Source organism: Gossypium hirsutum, chromosome D11 (assembly GCF_007990345.1).
Source record: "Gossypium hirsutum isolate 1008001.06 chromosome D11, Gossypium_hirsutum_v2.1, whole genome shotgun sequence".
NCBI lineage: Eukaryota > Viridiplantae > Streptophyta > Magnoliopsida > Malvales > Malvaceae > Gossypium > Gossypium hirsutum.
This window is the reverse complement of record NC_053447.1, coordinates 70,197,393-70,212,387: the sequence shown is the minus strand read 5'-3', so window position 1 is coordinate 70,212,387 and position 14,995 is coordinate 70,197,393. Positions and strand designations below refer to the sequence as shown.

General features: G+C 32.1%; 2 protein-coding genes across 2 annotated transcripts; both read right to left on the bottom strand.

Annotated features, from left to right (window-relative positions):
* Window positions 1–2,037: 2,037 nt before the first annotated feature.
* On the bottom strand, window positions 2,038–2,954 carry LOC121223299 (uncharacterized). Its single transcript, XM_041104464.1, has 3 exons — window positions 2,945–2,954; window positions 2,455–2,825; window positions 2,038–2,409 (listed from the first exon to the last, which is right to left on the bottom strand). The coding sequence occupies exons 1-3, from the start codon at window positions 2,952–2,954 to the stop codon at window positions 2,038–2,040; spliced, it is 753 nt and encodes a 250-aa protein (XP_040960398.1).
* Window positions 2,955–3,010: 56 nt separating this feature from the next.
* LOC121223298 (uncharacterized) lies at window positions 3,011–4,174 on the bottom strand. The gene is made up of 3 exons (XM_041104462.1): window positions 4,044–4,174; window positions 3,707–3,955; window positions 3,011–3,563 (listed from the first exon to the last, which is right to left on the bottom strand). Exons 1-3 carry the CDS (start codon window positions 4,172–4,174, stop codon window positions 3,011–3,013), a joined length of 933 nt encoding a protein of 310 aa, XP_040960396.1.
* Window positions 4,175–14,995: the final 10,821 nt, after the last annotated feature.

Here is a 14,995-nt window from a genome sequence, read left to right as displayed (position 1 = left end):
CCCTCAATCACATTTGTGCTAATCTTAAAACTCTTGAATTTTACAAGTGTGGCAACTTAATCAATATAGCACGTGCTTTCTCATCTTTGCAAAATCTTACAACATTGGAGGATTGGTACTGCAAATAGATGGTAGAGCTGATTACATCTTCGAATGCCCAATGTTTGGAGCAGCTTGGTACACTGAAGATAGATAGATGTGAAATTGTTGGTGCTAGGAACAAAGAGTAAACAAGTTTAGCTTATAGCTTGAGCTTCAAGGCTTAATGCTTGCTGAACAAACAAAAGAACTCGAGAGAAAGAATGAAAATGAACAGAAAAGCAAAGCAAAAATGAAGAGAGTTTTGGAACAAAAAATGATGAATTTTATTCATTCTTGAACAACGGCATAATACCATTACATAAACCAAGCATTAAGCTTGTCAAAAACAGTAAGCAGTCACCTAAACTACACCTACCACCACTAATACATTGAAACTTGAAAAACAAAACTTGTAAGCATGGTTAAAGCTAAGTTTACAGCTCATACATTATCTAACTACATCAATCATTAACCTAACATAATTCAAAATGAACTAAAATACATTACATTAAATTAAGGTTACAAAATAAACAAAATAGAAACCGTTTTGCTTGCTAAAACAGGTCTTGCATTGCTCGATCTTCATGGCCTGCTTGTTGTCTGCTTCTTTGCTACATGCTGACCAACCTTCAACACTTCTCCTTGGTTGGCATGTTGGAAACTCCTAATTTCTTTCTTAAGTGCTCAAACTTTGTTACACTAAGGGCCTTAGTCAAAATATTAGCAAGTTGATCCTCTGAATTGGAATGAATCAATTTCACTTCCCGTGCTTACTCTATTTCTTGAACAACATGTAGTTTAATGTTGAAATGTTTTGTCCTTCCATGGAAAACTAGATTCTTTGCAATTGCAATAGCAAATTGATTGTCAAAAAAGATCTTTGTTACTCCCCTTTGATGCACATTTAAATCAACCATGATTTTTCTTAGCCAAACGGCTTGGTTGATGCACTTATTGGTGCAACATATTCAGCTTCAGCAGTAGATTAAGCCACCAATGTTTGCTTCTGCAAACTCCAACTAAACATGGCTGAACCAAGGTTGAAAGCATACCCTGGGGTGCTTTTCATGTCATCCATCGAGCCAGCCCAGTCACTGTCTGTGTAGCCAATCAACTTCAAGTTTTCAACTTTTCTATACATCAAGCCATAGCTCAATGTGCCTTTGACATACCTGAGCACCCTTTTTGCAACTTGAAAGTGCTTCTCATTGCGGCAATGCAAGAATCTTGAGAGCAAATTTACAGAAAACATAATGTCAGGCCTAGTGGATGTTAAGTATAACAATCAACGAACTAAGCTCCTATAAGTTGTCTCACAAACTTTCTCAAAATCACCAATGCTCGATAGCTTCTCTCCAACAGTAACAGGAGTTTTAGTTGCTTTGCTATTTTATATGGAGAACTTGGTCAGAACCTTAGAAGCAAAGGCCTTCTGACTTAGGAATATCCTATCCTGTGTTAGGAATACTTCCATGCCAAGAAAATAGGTCATTCTTCCTAGGTCAGACATCTCAAACATTTGCTACATTTTGATCTTGAAATCGATCATTATTGCTTGATCTCCTCCTGTTACCAATAAGTCACCAACATACAGAGACACAATGAGTTATGTTTGTTCCCATTTCTTTTTGACATATAGTGTGGGCTCGCTCTTACTTCTTTCAAACCCCAAACTAATTAAATGGCTATCGATCCTTCTATACCAGGCCCTTGGAGCCTGTTTTAAGCCAATAAGGCTTTCTTCAGCTTGTCTACCATGAGTTCTTTAACAGCCACTACAAAGCCCTGAGGTTGTTCAACATAAATTTCTTTCTCAAGAAATTCATTTAGAAAGGCTGATTTCACATCGAGTTGATGGATTTTCCACTACATTTGAGCTACTAAGGCAATCAACAATCTGATGGTGTCGAGCTTGGCCACTAGTGCAAAAGTCTCTAGGTAGTCCAGGCTATATTTTTAGCTAAACCCTTTGACAACCAGCCTTACTTTTAGCTTGTTCAAGCTCTCATCTCTATTGTGCTGGGCTTGATAGACCCATTTCACTCCAATGATCTTCCTTTTGGCTAGTCTTTCAACTAGTACCCACGTCTGATTCTTCTCAATCATGCTGATTTCCTCAGCCATTGCTTGCTTCCACCCTTGCTGAGCTTCAGCTTCTTCAAAGTAACCTGGTTCTATTATGGCCACTTGAGCCCTTTCACAGATCTCAGCCAATGGTCTAGTACTTCTGACTGGTTCATCATCAATGTCTATTTTAGAACTAATTTGATCTAGCTCAGTCTGATTTGCTACAAGGTCTTTAAGAACTGTCTCTGGTTCATTCTTCTTCTAGTTCTAGCATGCTTTCTCATTAAACACCACATCTCTGCTTACAGACACTTTGTTTGTTAAAGGATTTAAGATCCTATAGCCCTTTTTGACTGAGCTATACGCCACCATTATACCAGGTTCAGCTTTACTTTCCAATTTTTCTCGCTTCATTGCTGGAATATAAGCATAGCATATGCTACCAAAGATTTTCAGTTGAGCCAGTGAAGGTTTGAAGCCAAACCAGGCTTTGAATGGAGTTTTGTGAGCCAAGGCTTTGGTTGGAAGCCCATTTTGAATATACACAGCAATGTTAACTACCTTTGCCCACATGGTTTTAGGTAAATTCTTCTCAAACAATAGGCACCTGAAGGCCCGGAACTGAGCTGAGGTGTACTCAGTTCCATTATTAGACCTTACAGTCTTAAGCTTGTAGCCTGTTTAAGTTTCAGCAGCAATTTTGAACTTTAAAAACACTGAACCTACCTCTGATTTCTGCTTCAAAAAGTAAACCCAGCAAAATCTTAAGAAATCATCAATAAACAGAATGAAGTACCTGCTTCCATTTGATGATTCTATCTTCATAGGGCCACACACATTAGTGTGTATGAGCTGCAGCCTTTCAGAGGCTCTCCAGGCCTGATTTAAGCGTAGCTTGCTTTCCTAGTTGGCATATCTCACAAACCTCCTGTTTTTGAACTGAACCAATGAAATTTTCAGCCAAATCATCTTTGCATTGCTGGTCCATTGATTTGTAGTTGGCATGACCAAGTCTTTGATGCCAAAGCTTGGATTCATCTATAGTGACTGTGTAGGCAGTGTCTAAGCCTTTTGTCCAATCAACTACAAAGCTCTTATCAGCCATAGTGACTGCCATAAATTTGGATCCACTTGGATCACTGATTTGGCAGTCCTTGCTTTTGAACACTACACAATATCCCTTTTCCAGCAGTTGAGCTATGCTGAGTAGATTTCTATCGATTTCAGGCACTAGTAACACACTTGAGATGAGTTTGTTACCTGTAGGATTACTTATCAACACATCACTCCTACCTTCTACTTTTATAAAATGGCAATTTCCAATCTTGACCTTGGTTTTGCAGCTTCTGTCCAAGGACTTGAAGATAGTTGCATTAGGTGTCATATGGTTGGTGCATCCACTGTCCAAAAGCCAACTATTTGCAAGTTTCTCTTGAGTAGTTGAGCATGATACTGTAAAAACCTACTCCTTATTGTCACTATCTTCCTTTGCTACTCGAGCCTCAACTTTTGGATACTGGGGTTGGTACTACTTTGGTTTGTCCTTGCTCTTGCAAACCTTTTCAACATGCCCCTTCTTCTTGCAAATTTGGCATAGTGCGTGTGGTCTAAACTAGCATTTCTCTTCTGGATGACCAGGCCTTTTGCAATGTCTGCAGGGTTGGTCCTCTCTTCTTGTAGCATCAGACTTAGGCCTATTTCTGCAAGACTTCTTGCCTTTATAGGCAGTGGTCCTCGAGGCAGCCTTGGTCTTGGCTTGAAAGGCACCTTCTTGGTGCTCCTCCAGTCTGTTAGCTCTTCTTTTCTCCTGAGCATAGAAAGCATTAATCAGCTTTGTCAGTGAGATGCTAGTCAGGTCCCTTGAGTCTTCGAGGGATGAAATTTTTGCCTCATACCTCTCAAGCAAGGTTGAAACCACCTTCTCCACTATCCTTGCTTTACTGAATTGCTCACCAGGGAGCCTTATGCTATTTACCACAGCCATAATTCTGTCTGAGTACTGTTTGACAGTTTTTTCTTCCTTCATTTTCAAATTTTCAAAGTCCCTTCTCAAGTTCAACAACTGTTGCTGCCTTGTCCTCTCTGTCCCTTGAAACTCCTCTTTTAATTTTTCTCAGGCCTACTTTGGTGTTTCACAGGCCATGATCTTTGTAAAGATCACATCTGACACTGAGTTTTGGATGCAAGACATGTCTTTCTGCCTCTTGGTCCTTTCATCAGGATGCTACCTGATCTGAGCAACTGTTGGATTGGCTCTGAGTGGCTTTGGTTCAACATCTGAGTTGATGACCTCCCACAGATTGAATGTCTGTAGATAGGTTTTCATTTTGACCACTCATATGTGATAGCCTTCTCCATTAAAGACTGGTGGTGCAGTTGGTGAGAAGCTTGATGAGGCCATTTCTTTATATAACAGATCCCTTAAGATTAAAGCTCTAGATACCAATTGTTGGTGCTAGGAACAAAGAGCAAACAAGTTTAGCTTATGGCTTGAGCTTCAAGGCTCGATGCTTGCTGAACAAACAAAAGAACTCGAGAGAAAGAATGAAAATGAACAGAAAAGCAAAGAAAAAATAAAGAGAGTTTAGGAACAAAAATTGATGAATTTCATTCAACCTTGAACAATGGCATAATACCATTACATAAACCAAGCGAACCAAGCATTAAGCTTGTCAAAAACAGTAAGCAGTCACCTAAACTACACCTACCACCACTAATACATTGAAACTTGAAAAACAAAACTTGTAAGCATGGTTAAAGCTGAGTTTACAGCTCATACATTATCTAATTACATCAATCATCAACCTAACATAGTTCAAAATAAACTAAAATACATTACATTAACTTAAGGTTACAAAATAAACAAAATAGAAACCGTTTTGCTTGTTGAAACAGGTCCTGCTTTGCTCGATCTTCATGGCCTGCTTGTTGTCTGCTTCTTTGCTACATGCTGACCAACCTTCAACAGAAATGATGGGAGAAGTAATTGCAAGTGATGGAGATGAAGCAACATATCATGAGATTATTTTCAAGGAGTTGAAATGTTTGGAGCTTTATGATTTACAAAACCTCAAAAGTTTTTGTTCAGGGAATTAAAGTTTGAAGTTCCCATCATTGGATGAAGTATACTTGAGCAAATGTCCCGCAATGGAAATTTTCTGCAATGGAGCTTTAAGCACACCAAAGCTACAAGAGGTACAAACAAGATGGGATGTTAGGAGATGTTGGGACCTTAATGCTACCATTGAGCAGTTAAACAAAGAAGGGACAGAGTACTGAAATTCGTAGAAATATATATACATGTTAATTGCAACCTTGTAAGCTTATTGTAAATCCATCTGATGTTGAATTTATATGCTGAAGTATAAATGCAAGCCTGATCTTGTTATATGTGACTCATTATTACAGAATGTGAGGTGTCTGAAGAGATAGACAAAAATGGTGGACGTAAAGAGGATCATGTTCCTTGAATAATTGAAGTCAGATGATGATTTTGAAACGAAAAGCCAAAAGGTGAGGTATTTTAAGGAGATTCATAAATGGCAATTTCTTGTGTGCAAGTACTGAATCTTGACTTTAGAGATTTGATCGTTTTATATTCTTGGGATTGTATTTCAAGCATTCTCTGTATTTTCAGACAATTTGATCCTGTTAAGAGGAGGCTTTTTTTCTACTTTTTGTTTCCTCACATATAAAATATATTAGCCTGCTTTATTATCCATAATGGTGATTCGTGCACCATTTGCTTTACGAAACTCAATATTAGGCAATAATTGTGGATTGCAGTCACAAGATATACCTCTAAATTACAAACAAATAAAGAGATAAACGAAGTTGACTGATTATATTCTGTTACTCATTATATTCTCTACATTATTCAAATTAGATAGACTTCCTTCTTTTCTTCTAGCATATTTATATTCTGTTAATATATTCTCTACATTTTTTTATTTGCTATGTTTGAAAGATGATTAAAAGCGCCCTGTTAAACTTCTTTTGTGCGTTTCATCTTCTTCTCCATTTTGCTCCTTCAAGCAACACATAAAATTGTGAATCTTTGATTTTAATATGCTGGGATTGGTTGATCATTACTTTTTTTTTATATTCACCATGCCTGCTTTAAAATCCAATATTCGGGGTTTGTGGCTATCCTCTTAATAGTATCATCTCCGATATTCAAACTTGTACCTCTCTTGAATAATGTAATATATCTTACTACTACACTTAAAATTTGTTGGTGTAGATACAAATATTACACCAACGATGGCCAAATTCTTTGAGAACTCTTCTCCAGCGCCCTAGTGGGTGATGTTAATAAGAACAATTTTATGACCTTTTAATGATACTTATAAATGTCGGTAGTTTTCTTCTCTAGCTATCTTAAAGAAGAAACTAGAGAAATAATATATCAAGATTTATAAGATTTGGCTTGCTTAAATAGTATTCTTCAATAAATCGAAGTAGTTTTTTTTATCAATAAATTATGTTAAAGTGTAATGATAAAATCATTACATTTTTAACAAAAATATTTAGATTCAGATTCATATCCGCTCGAAACAGGACTATCTCCATCCTCCATAGAAATATCACTAAATGCAGTCAAACTAGAAAAGTTATCTCGGCCGCCAACAACACAGTTCCCAATTCGCGTGTGAATACCCTTCCCCAAGTTGTCATAATTGGAAGTAACAGCACCGGCAATATCCTTTCCCTTTGACTGCTCAACTTCCTTCTTCCGATCATCAAAGGAGACAGCAAGCTCTAACAAATAATTTTCCGACGACGGAACTCCAACTTCATCATCTAGTTCCTTAGACTCAAAATGCAAAGATGAAAAATTACCATAATCTCCCACCATCATAAGATTATCCTGAACACGATTCGCATTACCTGATGAAAGGGGCAGGGGTGGGGCAGAGGATTTGCATTCTAATCAAGTTCATAATGATCCTTTACCTCATTACAGCCTTTTAGTAAAGTTTTAATTGAGCAAAAAAAAAAAGTTATTAACCGGTACTACGAAAAGGAAGAAGAAACCTGTGCTCATTAATTTTGTAATTTTTCTTAATAAGGAGAAGATTGTAAGATGATGAGAGAAGTAATTGCAAGTGATGGAGATGAAGCAACATATCATGAGATTATTTTCTGGGAGTTGAAATTTTTGGAGCTTCGTTGTTTACAAAACCTCAAAAGCTTGTATTCAGGGAATCACACTTTGGAGTTCCCATCATTGGTTCAAATAACTGTAAGTGGCTGTCCCACAATGGAGTGTTAAACATGCCAAAACTGCATAAAATAAAATTTTTTAAATAAACGTAAGTGATCGAATTGTTGCGCGGAAGCGTGTAAAAGAGTAAAATTATTGTATTAAAAAATCACATTAAGTTCAATTCTCAGGAAAGAGAGGTGGATCACGAAGATCGCTTAAGTACCAGGTCTTTCCTAGCCAGAATATCCCTCTATCGTAATTTAATAGCACAATAAATCACTACAATTACACTCGCAAAATATGCAAAATAAACAATAAAGAACACTAGAATTTTAACGAGGTTCAGCAAATTTTGCCTACGTCCTCGGGCACTACCAAATATATTTCACTCTAAAATACAAGTGAAATTTTACAAATAAAGAGAGAGAATAATGCCTTAAGTAGAGAATGTCATTTGTGAGATGGAGAAAATGAGAAATAGCTAGGCCTATTTATAGTTGAAGCTCAAGGATCAACTTGCAAAGTCATTATACAATTAGGGACCAAAATTGTAATTATTCCATGCCAAATTTCAAACCAAATTTCGGTGCCTTAAATGCTTAGATTTTCCGGTGCCAATTGTCTGACACCCTCCATCTTTGACATCTTTGAAAAGTCAAAGATTGTTGCTAATACGAATAAAAATAAAATAAAATAAAATAAAGTGGTTTTATAATTTGATATTTCAAATCTTGAAGAATTAGGTTGAACCGATTTGATTTTGGACTCTTTAAACCCAAGTTGTCAACATGAGATTTTGGGCGGAAAAATCTCTTCTTTTGCAGCTGAAAACGTTTGTAAAATGGGCCTTTGGTTGATGGTGAATCGGTCTTCACTTCACTCCTAAGAATGCGGATAGGAGCATTATGTCTAATCTTCTTACTCCTAACAATTTTATTGAGACGACGGGTCATTGTGAGATTGAAGAACAGAGGTCCGATGAAGTCATTTCTTCGGAAGTTAGAAAAGTGAGGTCTCTTTTCGAGATTGAAGAGAAAAGTATTGCTCTAACTTGGGGTTAAAAAAAAATCGGAGAGGTAGGAAACGCAAGAACAAAATTAGAAATTATACACAATATTTTGATAAAAAGTAATTCGACATTTTTAGGTAACTTAATCGCGAAAACCAAATTGTTAATGTGAAAAAATCCCAAAATTCAATTAAAAAATCAAAATTAGTAACTAGTTAAATCTGCAAATAAAATCTCAACGTTAAGGCGTATTGATATGATTTTTTTCTTTTCGAAGTCCACTACCCTGATGTCTCTTTTAGTGTCGCACATATGTTTTGGTTGATGTAATTGATTAGACTCAATTCCAAGTTGATGCAAATTGTATTTAATTAAATTAGTTGGTTTAGGTAATATCATGAATTGAAGCCTAAGCTTACATAATTTCCTTGTAAGTACTTTTTTTTTAAACCACTTGCTTAATCCATTGTTTTATATATATATAGTCCTTGTCATGGCTCGAAATATTAGGGGAAAAAACAGAAGATTTAGTGAATGGTCTTTCTTTATAAATTTTAGATAGCTTTCAATAACTTTTTTCTTCGTAATCAACATGGAGTCTACATTTTCTTTTTCCTATTTCTTATTCATCATTTCATTTGGTACGTTACCTACGTAATATAAATATATATTAATAATTTCATTATAAATTCTGATAAAAAATTATTTTTAACACAATATTTAAGATTACTTATAATTCCATTTCAATTCATAAATAGATTTAACACACTCAAACTTACGTCGTTTTGCATTGACAATAATACTCATATCAATCGAGTTAATATTCAATCAACAAATATATATATATATAACTTCAAACAGAATCATCAATTCTATGCAAAATGAATTATTAAATATATATTGTGGAAACCAAATTTTTAATACTGAAAAAGATCCCAAAATTCAATCGACGAAAAAAGAAAAGCAAAACGAGCAACTATATATTAATCTGCAAATAAATTTAATAATAAATAAAATGAAAAGCGCAAAACATTGCGATAATTAATATTTTTATAATTAGATCAGTTATCAAACTCGTCAAATTATTGACTTTTTATATGATAAATTAGTTTGATTTGATTAAATAGATTATTAAAATTTTAAAAATAAAAAAAATAATTAAATAAAATAAAAATGGAAGTGGTTCAAACTAACAAGGGCCTTGCCCCACCTCTCTTGGGTCAATGGTGTAATTGTAGTGCCTCCCAAATATTAATTATTTAATTGATTCCCTTTTAACTTTAATTTAATTGGAACAATTGTAATTTTGTCCCATTTCAAAAGTTTAAAATTTAATTAAAGCTTTTTAATATAAAATTTTTATTTTTTCACTCCAAATTTTAGAATTTTATCTCGATCCCTCTTATATAAATCTTAAATTTGTCTTATGTACCAACTTACAAATTAATTGATTCAACCTCATTCTTGGAGTTAATATACCGATCAATCCGACTTGATCCCACAACCTGCAACTATCTAAAGTCTTCTTTGTCTTTCTTTTTTTTTCGGAGTATGCTGTCCTGTTGTCTCTTTTAGTCTACGTAATTTGCTTGGTGTAATTACTTAGACGTCAATTCCAAGTTGATGCAAATTGTATTTAATTAAATTATTTGGTTTAAGAAATATCATGAAACAAAGCCGAGCATTACATTAAATTTCTTGTCATGCTACATTATGTTATGTAGTTTATTTTGGAAAAGCACTTACCTAATACATTATTTCATATATATACATATATAGTACTGTCATGGCTCGAAATATAAGGAAAATAACAGAAGATTTAGGGAATCGTCTCTCTATAAATTATTGAAAGCTCTTTTTCTTGGAATCTACCTTATTTAAATTCCAGTTCATTTGTGTACGTAATATAAAAATATATATTTTTCTGACTTCAAATACAACCATCAATTCTAAGTGGAAAACATTATTATATAATTTTTTATGACATAAGTCATGATTTCATCTAATTATTAAATGACATTGAAGATTATGTTTGTACGTGTTATTGTTTGACTAGAAATTTTCTAAATAAAAATTATTCAAAAAAGCGTGGATTTGCATTACTTTCCAACTATTGTTCAAACAAACAACTTAGTTGGCCGTAGAAGAGTTTCGTTCTAATAGAGATTGAAACACGAACAGAACAAATTAAATGCACAATAAAATAGAGAGAAAAGTGAGAAGAAATAATCTGTAATGTTTGTTAATACAGTTCAAATTTACTAATCTTACTCTATGGAGGTTCGCTCAAAGAAAAATTTTATTCTACAATTTGTACTATACAACTGTTGGTTTAAACCCAAACTATTCTTCACATTCGTATTTGCAGTCCTAAAAATTGCACTACAATTTACGGCACAAATAACCTATTTATAAGCCTCTTCACGTAATCAACTAGTAGTGTTTTGATAGGCTTGAAATACTCATTTAAAAGCTGATTTTATTCCATTAATTATTTTAAGTATTTGTCACATAAACGTCTTTATAAACAAGCTACTTAATAGCTTGAAATACTCTAAAAAAAATAAGTATTCATCAAAGTTCAAACTTCTCTCCTCCTCCTTCAAATCTAATCAAATGGATGATAATTATATTATAATTTATCATGAAATTTCCTTATTAACTAATACTAAAATATAATTCAACACCAAAAGCTTTGATTGGTTCAAATAGTTGGTTCTAACTATCATTCAAGCAAAGCAGTCAAAGTTTTCAATAGTTTTCATCTATAGATCTATTTTTAAATCTTGGGTATTTTCAACTTTCTCATTCTTACTTTTCCACTATTTTGTTAAAGAAGAATTCAAAATTAATAAATTCTTGGGGTACTTTGATTAAAGAACCCGTATCTTTTTTAAAAGGTAAATTTATTAATTTATTTAATAAATGGAATCATACAAGGAAAAAATAACAAGCACAAGTTGTAGATGGTAAAGGACGAGCTCCGTCAACAGAAGAAAGGTTTTAGTCTTAGCATCAATAGAACATCATGGCACGTTAACAATTGGCTTTGTCACAACTCAAGCACGATATATCTGGCGTGATTGTAAGCACTTAATATGATAAAGAAATCAACCCCGGATAGTCCAAAGCGACGACAACAAAACTAAGGTAACATGCACCAAAGATACCCAAACTAGCTAGAGAGGATGACAATAAAACTGTGCCTAAAATCACTAGTAAAACTAAGGTTACATGCATAAGCAAGACTAAAGAACGTGCTACAAGAGCAGACAAAAACTTCTAAAACTAAAAATTTATTAAACAATGGAAAAACAAACAAAAAAACATATAAAACTTAAGGCAACACAGGACCAAATCAACTTGTGAAATCATTTTTTATTTTGAAATACTCTCAAAACATAAACATATTAAGAAGCTGACGAAGAGCCACTCACTTTCCAAGAAAAATTATTGGTGGCCGGTGGAGTTTTAGAGAACAACAGGCGCTGTCATCTGTCCATCACAACTTGTGAAGACAACAAAAATACTCACAAAATAAATCTGCAAATCGAAAAGAGAGAAGGCATGTGAAATAAATGAGAAAAAGAAAAAAATTAGTGAGAGGGAGAAAAAGACTAGCGATAACCCATCCGGATTAAACCTTTATTTAAATCTTGTGATGATGACCCTTACTAATATTCTTTTCAACAAAAAAGTATCAATCGTATTTTGTGAAACCAAAATACCTAAGATGCAAATCAAAGGTAGAAAGAAAATTTCGTAATTTGCAATTGTATTTTGATTTCTTCTTTAATAAATTTTCAAGAAGCAATGCAAAAGAACTTGTATTTTGTGATGACCTTTGCCATGGTTCTCCAATTGCCATGTCGTTAAAGAAGAAAATAAGATTTTTGGATATTTTCTTTTAAAATTTCTTAATCACAATGACATGTAAAAATAATTTTATATAACATTAAATATTTAAAAAGGATCTATCTAATAATTTCTTCTTACACAGTTGACTGGTTAATTTATATTAATTTCTCACGTAAAATTTACAATTACAAAGATTATTTGACAAAAATAGTTATGAAGATCTGTATGATATATTTTTCATAATAATTTTGTCAAAATCTTAATTTAATAAAATTATTAAAAGTTTAATATAGAATTTACTAAAAATTGCCCTACTTTACGAGGGAGTAATATTATTTTTATAAAAGGTCTCTTATTTTAACGAAGTAAATATTATTTTGAAGATAATTTTATCGTATTTATATTTCGTATAAAATTTAAGAAAATTCTTATGATGAGATTTGAACCCAAAACATCGTAAATTTTACTCTATTTGACCATCTCAACTAAAAAATATTTAATAGTTATATTAATTTTTGGATAAACTACCTAGTTAGTCACCCAAGTTTTATGGCACTTTCATTTTAGTGTTTCAAACGTTAAATTTCTAATGGCGGTTAACTATACACACTACATCATGTTTACACTTTCATTATGGTCATCCAACTTTTAGGCCGCTTTCATTTTGGTCACCCAAAAAATTCTTTTTTAAGTATTGAGTGGGATAAAAAAATCAAGGATTAAAGTGAAAAAACGGTAGAAACTAAAATAATATACAAAAGATTGTCAATTTGTACTTATTTATTCCCTTTCCAATAATTTTATTTTTTAAAAAAATTAAATTTTAAATTATAAAACATCAAAATAAATTGAATAAATTGTTGTAAAAAACTATACATTGATAATGTGAACCAAATTTTTACTATAATATTAAAATTACTTTATTTAATCTCTTTTTAAATTTTAAAATTAACGAAATCAACTCAAATAATTCATATTTAATAATTGTCTATGTGCATTTCTATTTGTTACAATAATTTTGAATCTTAATATTTAAAAATTTATATTTCAAAACCCAAATTTAGAATTTTCGGCAAAGTGATAAACAATTAAAATTTGAAAATTTTTGTGTTATATTTTAGTTTCTACCATTTTTTCACTTTAATCATTAATTTTTTTTTACCCCAATCAATACTTAAAAAGATATATTTTTTTTGGGTGACTAAAATGAGAGTGTAAACATGATGTGATATATATAGTTAATGGTCATTAGAAATTTAATATTTGGGTGACTAAAATGAAAACGCCCTAAAAATTGAATAACAGAATTGCAAAAATTTCATTTTGGATGACCAAAATGAAAATGCTTTAAAGGTTGAATGACCAACTAGATAATTCACTCTTAGCTTTTTTATAAATTTATTAAATGATTATTTTAACTTACGTACCATAATTTAGAATTCATTAATAATTATTTCATTGAAGTATTTAAATATTTAAGAATATAAATAATAAAAATTTTAAAAGAATGAAATATAAAAAAGAGGGGCAAGCAATAGATTATTAGTGATAGAAACATAAGATAATCGTGACTAATAAAATAGAATTAAAGCGCCAACCAAACTTGAAAAATCTGCTCACAATCACTTATTTTAATTTTCTCTTTTATTATTAACAAACAAACTTTAAATATTGTTTCAATAGGTCTACGTTGAAAATTTGAATAAAACATGTATTCTACCGTAATCATACGTATCTTATATATATGACATGGTTTATTTAAATTATCATATTTTATTATTTTTTCATATAGATTATTTTTTGTTAAATTTGAGGCAAATTATTTAGGGTAAACTACACCTATGGTCACTTTTGTTTCCCTTAGATTACATTTTAATCACTTATTTTTGAAATATTACGTTTTAGCTACTTTTGTTATCGTGTTGTAACATTTTAGTCACTAAGTCGTTAATTGTTGTTAACTGTGTAATAGTAAGCTGACGTAGTAGTTAAATAATCATTTCAAATAAAAAATTTAGGTTAAATTATGCAATCGGTCTCCATATTTTTTTTATTTTGAACTATTTAATTTTTTTCTTTTATGTTCTTTAAACTTTTATTTTCTTTTATATTCTTTAAACTTTCCTGTTTTTTTCTTTTTTTTTTTCCATTCTCTTCTGTTTCTCACTTTGTTTTCCTACCATATTAGGAAGTCGAATTGGCAGTGAAGAAAAAAGCAATAAGTCAAAAGCCATCATTGCCTATAACTAAAACCCATAAACCCATATCATGCTTATTTCCTCATTGCAAATTCAACTTCTTGATATATTAAAAAAAAGGAGAAGGTAGGAAAATAGAGGCAGAAGCAAAAAAGAATGGAAAATAAAAATAAAAAAGTTAAAAGAACATAAAACAAAAACTTAAATTGCTCAAAACAAAAAAAAATTATGGGGACCAATTGAATAATTTAACCTAAAATTTTCATTTGAAATGATGATTTAACATGCTATGTCAGCTTACCGTTACATCGTTAATGACAATTAGCAGCTCAGTGACTAAAATGTTGCAACACAATAACGTAAGTGACTAAAACGTAACATTTCAAACATAAGTAACTAAAATGTAACCTGAGGTAAACAAAAGTGACCATAGATGTAGTTTACCCAATTATTTATTTTAAAATAAACCATCTCATTAGTCACTCTAAATAGGAGTTGTTACTATTTTGATCACTTAAAAAATTATTTTTATTAATTTAGTCATTAAAATATAAAATTATTCAAATTCATTAC